This window comes from Artemia franciscana, chromosome 13 (assembly GCF_032884065.1).
Source record: "Artemia franciscana chromosome 13, ASM3288406v1, whole genome shotgun sequence".
Lineage (NCBI taxonomy): Eukaryota > Metazoa > Arthropoda > Branchiopoda > Anostraca > Artemiidae > Artemia > Artemia franciscana.
The window spans coordinates 24,583,176-24,596,625 of NC_088875.1; the positions used below are offsets into that span (position 1 = coordinate 24,583,176).

Below are 13,450 nucleotides of genomic sequence, written 5' to 3' on the forward strand. Positions count from 1 at the left end.
GCGGGAAACCTATTCTGCTGTTTTTCGTAACGTGCACATCTCATAGAAAGGCTCTGTAGACTAGAATGTAGGTAGAATTTTAGGGCAACCTCTTTTCCTACTCCGGGAAAGACATTTTTCATTATTGATATTAACCTACTAAATCCTAAATAGAAAAATTGTTGTTATTACCCCATAAGTAATCAGATATTTTTGTAAGAATTGTAAGAATATTCTGATTATACAATATATTATCAGTTTAGAATTAAGTAGATGTTCAAACTCTTAGTTTTATTCAATACGTGTTTGAAGTCACTCAACACACATACCTACGTTCTTTTTCTTGTAAATGTTCATTTTCTTTCGGGATTAGGACGATTGAAACCATATAGTTCATAATTCAATGAAACTACACTCGTTCACAGGGCCTGTTTTTCTGAGCCAATCCTCCCTATGAAAATTTCATTGTTTTCGCTTTTTTTTATAATGTCCTATATTTTTCATCCGGGTCTACAACGCTTTTTGATTGCTATTTTAATGATCCCCCCCCCCCTGTAAGTTCCTGCACATATGCCAGGAAAAAATTTATTTCCTGATATTATCTCGTAAAAAAAAAACATTCTTTAATAATTTGGTGGTATTCTGGACAATGAATGGGGAGGGCCTTGATACCTGTTCCGCCTGCTCCTCCTCCCAAAAGAAACATCAAAATTTTTGAAATAATTTCTAATTTTTCTTGTCTATTTTGAAACTTGTTAAACTCACGCCTTCTGGGCGCACGCCTGTTCTTTACAGCTTATAGGTGTTTTATTTTAGTTCAGAATGAACACTAATAATCCTAATTTAAGAAAATAATTTTCCAAATTTAAGAAACCTATTTTGGGAGAACGAACCAGAGGAAAATTGCTGCAGCTGAGCCGCTTAAACTATATAAACACTTAAAAATTATTCGGACTTAATAAATATTTATCGGTGAAGCACATGGAATTTTACTCTAATGAAGACTCGAAACGATTTTGATAATACGCTAAAAATAAATTGCAGATCCGACCTCTAAAGGTCGAATCTACAGCTTTGCTCGATCTTGTTTCTATATACCCTAAAATTTAGTCTAGTAAATTGCATGTTATCGATTGATCTCAGAAGAGCAATATATTACTGTCGGGTTAGTCGATTGCGCATCCTCAAATATACAGATTATCTCTCAACATGAAGTGTTGCGAAAAGGTGCAACACATTAAATGCTACTAAGCAAAGACTTGGTTTAATATAAGCAAAGTATCATAATTTCCAAATATCCTCTTTGCAAACACAAATGTCTCTCATATATAAAGGAACGTGTTTTTTGTAGCCCGAGGGGTCAACAAAAACTAGTTTGTTGTTCAAATATTTTTGAGGTTTCGTTTTCATTAGCCCCTGCTTTCTAAATAGATCAAATACAGGGACGTAAATAGATGCGAAAGAATGGGGCGATATATACAAAAAAAAATGGGACAAAAATTGGAGCTGATGGGAGAGTTTATTTTTGAAAATCAAGGCACTTTAGTGCAATAATGTCGGTTTCTCACTAATTTGACTAATAAATTTCAACCTACATGCAAAAGACATTTACTAGCCTCGTTAACACCAACCGTTTATGCAGTACAAACTATAATAAAGCAAATTCACTGGGTTTAAACTATCTCATTTCCAAGCTCTTCGCTTGCTTCAGAATATTCTTTTCTGTATTCTGGATCTCCAAGGTTATTTCTTTCAAATTGTGACTGCAGAATAGTTATTGGTGTATTTGGATAGTGTGCAAATCTGGTAGACATGGGTGCTGCAGCTGGAGCAGAAACAAATACTTGTGGAGCGGGAATGGGTAGGGGCACAGGTGGTGGTGCTGGTGCAGGTACAGGTACAGGTGCAGGAACTAGCACAGGAACCGGAGACGGTATAGGTAATGGGACTGGTACTTTAACCCTCTTGACAATGACTTGTGGTGCATCTAAGAAAAAAGATAAAGTAAGATCTATTCACCATGAAATGCACATACAATATTACATTTTACTATTCCCCCAAAGGCTCATTGGCCTCAAATAGCAATTGCATTTCAGTTATAGTATTTGTAAACTTTAAAACATATTTCGTAAAGATATTTTGTTTAAAAAAGGCAATAACTTGTTTAAAACTTGCATTAAATTTTTCATTGTTGACGACTTTTACTTTGATGCTTTAAATTTTGAATTATTTTCTACGACCGCACTGCTGTACCCCCTTGCTCTATTTCGCTAGGCACTGTCTCTCTGCTGCAACAACTTGAGGAGGCTATCTTGCGCTTATAATGAGTAATTCTCATCCATCTTAAGGTTAGATTAAATAAAAAAAAACAAGTTTTTTTTAACTAAAAGTAAGGAGCGACATTAAAATTTAAAACGAACAGAAATTACTCCGTATATGGAAAGGACTTTCCTCCTCAACGCCCCGCTCTTTACGCTAAAGTTTGATTCTTTCTCTTAACTCTACTTTTTGAAACAGTAAAAAACTTTAGCGTAAAGACCGGGGCGTTTAGGAGGAAAAGCCCTTTTCATATACGGAGTAACTTCTGTTCGTTTTAATTTTTAATGTCGCTTCTTACTTTTAGTTTAAAAAGCTTGTTTTTTTTATTTGATTTCTGGACGTTTTTGAATTATTGCATGTTTTAATTATGTGCGGCTCTCCACACATAAATAATTAAAACGAGGTTTGCATATTAATTTTTTTTGGCTAAATGGCTTTCTCATAGTTTTAATCGGAAGATTTTGAGAAAAAAGGAGCGAGGGACTAGGCCTACTTGCCCTCCAATTTTTTGACTGCTTAAAAAGGCAACTAAAACTTTTAATTTTTTACGAACGTTTTCATTAGTAAAAAATATACGTAACTTACGAATAAACCTACGTAACAAACTTCCATATTCGTGTGTTTTTATTGCGTATATGAGGGGGTTCACCCCCTCGTCAATACCTCGCTCTTTCCACTAAAGCTTAAATTTTGTCCCAATTCCTTAACGATGACCCCTGAATCACAAAGGCCGTATAATAAATAGTTGAAATTACTAAAAATAGTTTAGCGTAAAGAGCGTGGCATTACGAGGAGGTTAACTCCTCATATACGTAATAATTTCTGTTCGTTTTAAGTTTTAATGAGGCTCCTTACTTTCAATTGGAAAAAAAACTTTTCATATTTATTTTTTCATTGTTTTTTTTTAAACAATGCTAGAAAATCCTGCGCCCCTTTCATTGAAATTCTCTTCTCCCATAAAAAAACTTCATGGAGGATCCTCCCACATACCCCCCCCCCCCTATCAACTTCTCCCCGTAAACCAAAAAAATCCCCCTGAAACCGTCTGTACACTTCCCAATAGCCATTATTACATGTTAACACAGGTCAAAGTTTGTAACTTGCAGCCCCTCCCTGGGGGACTGTGGGGGAGTAAGTCGTCCCCAAAGACATAGTTATTAGGTTTTTCGACTATGGTGAATAAAATGGCTATCTCAGAATTTTGATCTGGTGACTTTGGGGAAAGAAAAAATGAGCGTGGGAGGGGGCCTAGGTGCCCTCCAATTTTTTGGTCTTCTAAAAAGGGCACTAGAACTTTTTGTTTCCGTTAGAACGAGCCCTCTCACGACATTCTAGGACCACTGAGTCTATACTCACCCCTGGTGGGAAAAAACAACAACAAACTATTAAACACGAATCCGTGATCTGTTTTCTGGCAAAAAATGTGAAATTCCCTATTTTTGTAGATAGGAGCTTAAAACTTCTACAATAGGGTTCTCTGATACGCTGAATCTGATGGTGTCATTTTCGTTAAGATTGTATGACTTTTATGGGGTGTTTCCCCCTATTTTCTAAAATGAGGCAAATCGTAACTTTTGATGGGTAAGACTAATCTTGATGAAACTTATATATTTAAAATCAGCATCAAAATACGATTCTTTTGATGTAACTATTGGTATCAAAATTTCGTTTTCTAGAGTTTCGGTTACTATTGAGCCAGGTCGCTCCTTACTACAGTTCGTTACCACGAGCTGTTTGATTATATAAAAAGAAGATTTAAGGGAATGGATTTAAGGGAATGATGTAACTATTGGTATCAAAATTTCATTTTTTAGAGTTTCGGTTACTATTGAGCCGGGTCGCTCCTTACTACAGTTCGTTACCACGAACTTTTTGATATCTCTATTAATTATCACTTAAAATAATTTTTCATTTACGTTGTATTCAAGTGGAATTCTGTATTTGCAATGAAAGACATCGCTTGCCAATTATACATCCAAGCATTAAAATATATTTAACAGGCTTTTTGCCCAATTAATTTTAATGCGGTTTTAACATATATTTTTTTGTTATACTTTGTCTAAGAACTTTTTTTGTCAACATGAGTCCTTATCATTCCACAAAAACCCCATAATTGTAGTGTGTACCCTGACAAGTCACTTGATGTGAGAAAATATAGGATGAATTTACGAACACCTAACATTTGTGGATGCAACTTTTGACAAAGTTACATCCACAAATGTATCTTAATATGTATCCACACTGTGTATCTTATATAAACGAGAATGCATAAAACGCTTTTAAGACGATTTTATATTACAACAATCTATGGTACAAACGTCAAGTACGGTACAAACGTCAAAGGGGACTCATTACCGTTGAATTTAACGATAAAATGATATATGGGAGTGTTGGAGGGTTTAATTCTTTGGTGAGTTCGAAATTTATGAAATAGTTCTTACATAAGTTGTATTTAATGAATCAGTACAATCTAAATCTGAGATTTAACTCTCAACAGTTTGAGCTAAAATTCCGACTCTTTTTAGAAAGCACAACTATAGTTTAGTTTAGCTAAATTGCAACCAATAGAACATTGTAATTGGCTCTCAACCTTCTTAGCATAATTTCTGTTTTAAAGTCGTCAAAATAATGTACAGTTATTGACTATGGGCTGTTATTCCAAATTTGGAGCCAACAAGACAGCGTTAAGTGGATAACTTTTCCCATTCTCTTGAAAGCATTAAAATCCATGCATATCCAACCTACTTAAACATTCAAATAAAAAAGAAGGATTTGAAAGAAACTCAAATCACGGGGTTGGGAGGTGTTTTTCTTTCGTCCCTCCTGCCACAGCTTTTGCAACCACCAACAAAACTTTTTGTAAATTACCTCCTAGGGTTTAGAGCCAAGTTTAAAAATAGTTTTCTAATATCAAACACGAAGAACACCAATGCTCAAGGTCTTTTTTCGAAAGATAATTAAAACACTTACGAAGACTTCAAGTCATTGGCAAATGTTTATTAGTATATATAGTCAGAAGTTGTTTCTGTGTAGCCATACATTTATTGGCTTGATCGGGGCATGAAAATCTTTAGACCGCAGAGACACACACGGCATCACAAAGGAGTCACCGATCACTTCTCTGACTTGCCGCTGCAATAATATCCTCCCATTGAGAATTGAAGGGGGTGTGAAGATATCACAAACCATTGTAAGAGGTCCGCCCGGGGGTATTTTTAGGCTATCCATACGACAGGATCCCTATGGTTGTCAATATGGCACTTCATTTTGGGCTTTGCGACCATCCCTTTTCAAAGCATGTTTCGTTGAACATCAATGTTCAAGTAGTAGAGGAATTCCTGCCACCTGGAATCTTATACTATGATGGGTAAATGGATAATAAAAAAATATTGAATATGAATTGCACGTAAGTAAATTCACAGAATTTTGATTGAATCTCTTTTCTTTGATTTTGAAATTCAAACTATTTAGTTTCGTGAACAACTAATAGAGCAGTGATAATAGTTGATTGGGTTTTTAACTGGAATAAACCATAAAAAACATGTAGCTCAATGCTTGCGTCTAGTGGTTTTCGATGATCCTTAGGGCGGAGCTGTTTTCGCTCCTATTAAACAGCAAATGACCGAAGATGAATATCAAATTGAAAAACATAAGAAAAACCGTAAGGAATGAAAAGATTCTTGATTAAATTTCATGAAAGAAAATGAAGGCAAAGATATTTAGACTAAAGTAAAACATCGAAATATGTCATTATCAAAAACAGTTATAAATATATATTGGGAACAACTTCAGTTCGAAATAAAAACTTTAAAAAAAACTTTACCATAGCAGCCATCAATAAAACCTACAAGTGTTGAAGAGATGAGCACTTCTGCGATGAATGTTTATGTTGAATAGAAATAAAACCGACTCTTTTTTTATTGGCTCCTCATTCTGGAAATTTATTTACGACTTCTAAGATAATTAAATCTATATAATCTATATATATAAAATACTCCTATAAAAACATAATCGATAAGTAGCAATAAGGAAAAATAAAATCTTAGATGAATTTCAAATTAAAGGCCTAGTAAAGCTTACATTTAAATTTTCCATGCTTTTTTTTAAACCTTATTCACCACCGATGCAGCAGCGACCGCACTAGTGTATTGAGGTTTGGGATGAAGGCTCAAATAAATAAAATTTGCCATGCAAATCTGTGTTTTAGTGTATACTTTTGTCAATTACACTTGCTTACGTATTGGGGCTTAAGAGAAGATCAGGATATAACGTTGAAGCTGGGATGTGAAAAGAAATTAAAATAAAAAAAGACACAGAATAGTAAAATATGGTTGAAATTGCAAGTTATTTTGCCGAGGCATTCCAAGCAGTCCTCAGCATCGAAAATAAGTAGCTAAAAACAGAATCTGAAGTATACGAGCAAAAAAATTACTTTGTTTACACATCCCCTAAAAAAGTTTCCTTGACTGAGGTATCATTAAACAATAATAAAATCTTACATTGCTTGTAGCCATAGTCATATTGTCCATATGCTGGTGCTGCAGAAGAAACATAAGACTGCGTAGAGCCATAGGGTGAGTATCCGTAGTTAGGTGCTGATTGATATGGCGGATAAGCAGCAGCGGAAGTTATTGGCATGCCTCCATAGTTTTGTTGAGCAAAGTGTGGCTGTGTATGTGGCCTACTGGCAGGATATGACGGGAAAGCTTCTGGAGAGGAGAAGGAGTATGGTTGTGCACTTAGGTCCCGCTGTGATGGAAGTGAGTTCAAGTAAGATGGACGAGCGTAATTATACGATGCTTCTGTAGTAACAAGATGTAGGATCAAATAAACGGATGAAAGGAGATTTATCATGCTCTTAAACCTGTAAAATTATTTTTTTTTTAGTTTGTATTTTGTTTTTGTTTTAACAAGAATAATTTTAATTTCAATTTGAAAAAAAAACCTGCTAAATATGGAAATTTTCTATAAGAAAACAAATAAATAAATCCCAGAACCAAGAATTCATGTCAAAATAGTGTAATCTGTACTCCAATATACCTAGAACAAACCCTCGTCGCTTAATCCCTCACTACCTAACTCATGTTACGAAAACAATGCATGGTTCCAGCATTATGGGACATGCCCCATGCCTTATCTTGTGCATCAGGGGGGGGAGGACTGCATTGAAGAAAATAAGACCAAATTTTAAGCCAATATATTCCAGTTTTTTTAGTGTGGCCTTGGACTGATCTTTGGGGGAAGGGGATTCACTCAACTTCCCTTTTTTGTTGGTAGGTATGTGTTTTTAAGGTGAATATTTTGTTACCTAAAAAATGCTCAAAACTGTGGTTTGGGACCAAGAATGGTGTCGCAAACTTAATGGGAAAAAAGGAAAATCTTTTGTATGAGTTTTTAAACACATATGTACTTGCTATCTTAAAAAATATTGTTTGATTTGTGGAAATTCACATAACTGCCCAGAAAAAGAAGCTGGCACTGTGTCAAAAATGAATGTAAACAACGTTTTACTCTGCTGATATTAGTATATAGTCGCCTTCAGATACTTTCAAGAACTTTTCATCTTCCTTTTCAGTTTTCTTTTCTTTATTTTGACTGGTACCAGGAAATAAAAAAAAAACCGTTGAATTCAACTTAGAATTACAAGTCAACGGGTAACTAAAAAGAAAACTCGATTCCGAAAAAAGTTCTTTTTTCAGAAAGAAAAAAATGTTATGCTGTTAAAGAGTTTGTTTATGGTTTTTGCATATCTTTGCTGCGTTTAATATCCCTTAAAATTGGCAGGCGAAAATTTATCTTAATAGTTTAGTTTGAACACCTTTTACAGTCGTTGAAAATTGTCCCTTTTCATTGAATGTATTTTGAAGCGAAAACCAATGCTTTGTGCCAACGAAAATGCACTATATGAAGAATCTATACATGCTTGATTATTCAAGAATTCATACTAATAGCATTGTAACTGTAGTGTGACGTGTTAAACTTATGCATAGTTGGGATATACATCAGAATTGCAATAACGTTGTCACACTTATATAAAAAATCGAAGATTTTCGTACATGGAAAAGTTTACATTAAATTGCTTAAAGAGCAAAAAACTGGTAACTGCAAAAACAATTGTATATATTTTGGCAAATCTTAAAAATGAAAATCAAAAGTTTGACGCTTAATTGACGCAGGGTGCCACGTCATACTATTTTCATTTCATAGTCCTTGAAAAAGCTTCGAAGTTAAAAAAATCTCGTCTACAAATGTTGTTATTCTAAAAGAAAAAAATCCTATGCAGCATAAGTCAATTCAGAATCGCTGAAGTTATTATGTAAACTGCAAAAACAAATATGGTGCCAGCGCAATAATTTTAATGTTTTAGTTCAAACATGAAAAATACATGAAAATTTTCAAATTAGTTTTTTTTTGTTAAATAAAAGCAAATCGCTACGTGTAACGCAACCAGTGAACGTAAAAAAAGCATTAGACTTTACAGTCCCTACCGGCGGTCCTGATCTCTGTTTCTTGGCCCTTTAGCCAGGAAATGCAATGGAGGGCTGAGGGCCAACCATCCTCTGCTTTCGCACACCCTTCCTGTTTACCTTCCCCAGATTTCTCCAGGTACCCATTTAGATCTGGGTCGACTCTGGCTAAGCTTACAGAGTCACGCCACTGACCCTCGTCCCAAACTAAAGAACCCGAACATATTAAATTTACAATGGATGAAAATCAACAACCTAAACCACCAATACGGGCAGCTAAAGGAAAGGGTGTTGCTAAATTGTCTACAGTAATCAAAAATGAAAATGAAGACACGAGCGGTTAGAAGATATGCAAAAATGAGAATCTGAGTGAGTCAAAAATGAAAATAAAGAGCAAAAACACACGCGGTTAGAAGACAAGCAACACCGAGAATATGAGCGAATCAAGAATGAAAATGAAGAGCAAAGGCACGGGCGGTTAGAAGATATGCGTAAACAAGAATTGGAGCGTGCAAAAAATTAAATTTTTCCTGGAAATTGGTATCCTGGAATATTCTCGCCTATAAAAACGATCTAGATAGGTCAGAAGTTTGAGAAAATTTGTTAAGAGGCTTAATTTTGGAAAAAAAGATTCTTTTCAGTTACGTCATTTTTCTGTATTTGCAGTACTGATATGACGTTGTCACGCACTTATGTGGAAAATATAAGATTTTCCTGAATGGAAAAGTTTATATTAAATTGCTTCAATAGCAAAAAAAAAACTGGTAATTACAAACTATTTATATATATTTTGACAAGGGAGTAAAACAATTCAAAAACCATAAAAAAGAAAACGAAAAGTTGGAGGCTTATTAGAAATCGCTGTTAGAAATCAGACTTGCTTGAATAGTCAAATATCTTTGAAAATTAAAATGGTTTTCTGTCTGAACTTTTTTCTTACATGCATCTGAATGCTCATGGAGGGTTAGTGATTCGAGAATTAAAATGCACTCTGTGAGGCATCTGGCAAAGCGCACCTACACAATAGTCCACCGACCCTCCTTCATAATAGTTGAAGCAGATTCATACATTATTGTATGTAATTTTATCAAACATCGAGTATACCAACTTAGTTATAGAAGCTTTATATATATCTATATATATATATATATATATATATATATATATATATATATATATATATATATATATATATATATATATATATATATATATGTATATATATATATGTATATATATATATATATATATATATATATATATATATATATATATATATATATATATATATATATATATATAGAGAGATTTTAAAAAACAAAGTTTTTCTGATTAAAGCAATGAGCGAATTTGAAACTTGTAAAAGAAAAATCAATGCTTCGTGGTTTAGGCAACATTTTTTTTTGGTAAACTGCTCAGAACAAACTGGCTTATAATATTTCCCTATATTTTTAAAATTCAGAAAAGCAAGTGCTTAACCAAAACTACGAAAACGACGCAAGAAAACAGGAAGAGAAACAGAAACATCCCTTACGGGCCGGCAGAAAATAAACAAATAATCTAAAAAGTTCTGAATAATCTTTTAGCGGCCATGAAATCAATAAATTTTACGACAGGATTTGACTCTCTAAAAAACTTAAACAATCTTAGTTCTAGGGTAATCTAGACTTCAAAGTTTTTACCATCGTGTGATGCGGCTTTTTAGTGCTATTTTAAATTATAAATCTACAAAAATCATACTGAAATAATCACAAGATTTGAATTAAGTAAACATTTGTCTGCGATGTTGTTTGCTTGCTAGTTCTATTGGCGGCAATTTAAGGGTTGGCGCCCGTGCCCTCTGTTTTTCTTTTCCTTTGCCTACATTTTGGAAAATTCCTTTTTTGAGTCTTTTCATATGAAAAAGGCCCTGTTTTGGTTAAAATGGAAGAATAACTCAAAATACACTTTTCAAGTGCCATATGGCACTTTATGATCTCGTTATCAAGTCGACTAAAAAGCAATTAAACTTAAAAATCAGTATTAAATGAGCCCCTAAGTAGCTCTTTATGCTGTTCAAGTGCCCCGTCCAGCCTTTCCATTCCGAAACAACACCCAAACTACACTTTATGGGTGCCATATAATTCCTACAATTGATTTTAAAATTACATTTTATGTTTAATATTAATCAAAACATTAATCATTGCTCTTGAATCAGTTACAAGTGGCAATTTTTTCTCACGAGACAGTTGTTTTTAAATTTTGTCAAACTTTTGGTTACTAAGGGCTGTGGTTCGCTCTTTACTAGGCTATAGCTAGCGCTGCAACAATGATTTCTATATTAACCATTGATTTAGATAATTTTGAAGACCACACTGCCTTTCCATGACGAAAGTATAACACTTCAAAATAAGGATGAAACCTTTTAATCGACTGTGAACAGATATAAAATTTTTAACTGGATATTTTGAACACATATAGTGTTCATCATCAGCAGTAAATGATGAACACTGTATGTGTTCGAAATATCCAGTTAAAAATTGTATATCTGTTCACTGTCGATTAAAAGGTTTCATCCCTATTTTGAACTGTTATACTTTAACCATTGAATTTGTATGGACTAACTAACGTTTTAGAGACGAATGTGCCACCGTGCGGTATTACTTCGCACGAAACTAGGAAGCTCCATTCACATCATTTTGATACTTTTAATCAATTGGTTATTTCAGAATTTTACATCGATAACCATTTTGCTTTATTTGGGGCCAAATGTTAGTTTGTTGCCACAAAATGGCATAAAATCCCAATTTCTCGAATTACAAAGCTTATGACAGCATAAAAGTACTCGAACTTTTAATCCTCTTTCAAATGAGCCCTTTTCAAGTTTTCTAGGATCATTGGTTCGATGTGATCACTCCTGAGGGGAAAAAAAGAATTAACACACATTCGTGCATTTTTCACTAACGGATGCGTTTCGTATCAACATGCACCTTTCTTCTTGGAAAAAATGCAAATACCACATTTTTGTAGATTGGAGCTTAAAACTTTTTTCCCTGATATGCTGAATTTGGTAGTGGGACTTTCATCAAGGTTACCCGTCTTTTTGGGGTTGTTTCCTCGCTTTTATGAAAATTTGGCACAATTGCATACGCTTTTAAATTTTGATGGGTAGCCCTAAACCAAGGCTGCATCCAGGGGGGCGTTAGGGGTTAGACCCCTCCCCTGGTATGATTGTTTGACTCGTAAAAACATAACAAAACGCATATAAACAAATTTTGATACGTTTTTGAATGTTTTTGTAGCCACTCCCGAGAAAATACATCCCCTTACCTAAAGAAAATCATGAATACGGTCCAGCCCTACAAATTTATTTTTAAAATTAGCATAAAAAGCAGATTCTTTTAATGCATTGATTTATATAAAAATTCCCATTCTTAGAGTTTAAATTTACGAGTAAACGAGTTGAAACAAGAGTGACGCTTGGCAAAATACATGGAGAATATATAAAAAGGGCTATGTATTTACACATTAAAGGGGGGGGGAAAGCGTATTATGGGATCGCTTTCAAAATTTACTAACTACAATTTTTCTGCATAATACGAAGTGATAATTGTTTTCTTAACGTTTCCTTCTCAGTAGTTGGCTAATCCAAGACTGTTACCTGTCTTTTCATCATTCGATCGTTCAGTGCATCCAAAGACTAAGAGGGTCAATGTTCCTATTACCTGAACAATTGTTTCGGGTCATGAAACTATTGTTAATAGATACATTTTGACTTTTTGAACATCTTTTCTCTCTTGCAAAACTACCGAAGACTAACCGTTATGGAGTTATTCCGGCCCAAATATCCTCTATTTACACATCGCGATCATTTCCGTTTTCGTTGATCGGATATTTAAAATCGCGAATCGGTAATAGTTTAGAAACAAATTTGGGCTATAAATTTGCACATTAGGGGAGTGGGGGGTACAGCATAGCATATATTAAATACGTAAACTAACCATTGCTGTATTTAATATATGCTATGCTTCACCCCCCCCCTAATGTGCAAATATATAATAACTCCATAACGGTGAGTTTGCGGTAGTTTTGCAAAAGAGAAAAGATGTTCAAAAAGTCAAAATGCATCTATTAATAATAGTTTCATGACCCAAAACAATTGTCCAGGTAATATTGACCAGAGTCTCTTATTAAAGTATAACTTAAGAAATAGATTGATGAGAATATGCATAAACATTACACTCATAGACGTGAACTCTAGCTGACTTTAGTTTTCTAAATGATTTGTAAAATTTATTTAAAGGGAAAGAACAGAAAAAGACTTACAAATAGGACGTAAGTTCAAAGAGTATTTCCTTTTCAAGGGCAGATCCTTTTCAAATGAGTGATAGGAATGAACTGAACAATACGTTGAATGAAATAAAGCTGTGCTCTTCAGAGTCAGTTAATCCTCGTGGATAAAAATTTTGAAGGTGGTTGAATGTTTTGTTGATCATTTTTCGAGATGCTATGTAATTGCTAAGCTATTCATCATTGACCAAATAAATAGAAGAATCTTTGTTTTGCCGGACATACATTCAACTAGAAAGTATCGCAGTATACTATTCGCAGAAAATGACTTTTAATCAGGCTCAAACGCTAGAGGAGGGTCAATCAGACCCGTATTCCTAAATTTCTGGATTATTACAGCTTTACCTGTATTTTAT

The 13,450-nt window shown here is 34.1% G+C and overlaps 1 protein-coding gene across 1 annotated transcript; it reads right to left on the reverse strand.

Annotated features, from left to right (window-relative positions):
- Positions 1-1,599: 1,599 nt before the first annotated feature.
- LOC136034698 (nematocyst expressed protein 4-like) lies at positions 1,600-13,220 on the reverse strand. Its single transcript, XM_065716033.1, has 3 exons — positions 13,071-13,220; positions 6,798-7,162; positions 1,600-1,966 (listed from the first exon to the last, which is right to left on the reverse strand). The coding sequence occupies exons 2-3, from the start codon at positions 7,150-7,152 to the stop codon at positions 1,653-1,655; spliced, it is 669 nt and encodes a 222-aa protein (XP_065572105.1). The 5' UTR covers positions 7,153-7,162; positions 13,071-13,220; the 3' UTR covers positions 1,600-1,652.
- Positions 13,221-13,450: the final 230 nt, after the last annotated feature.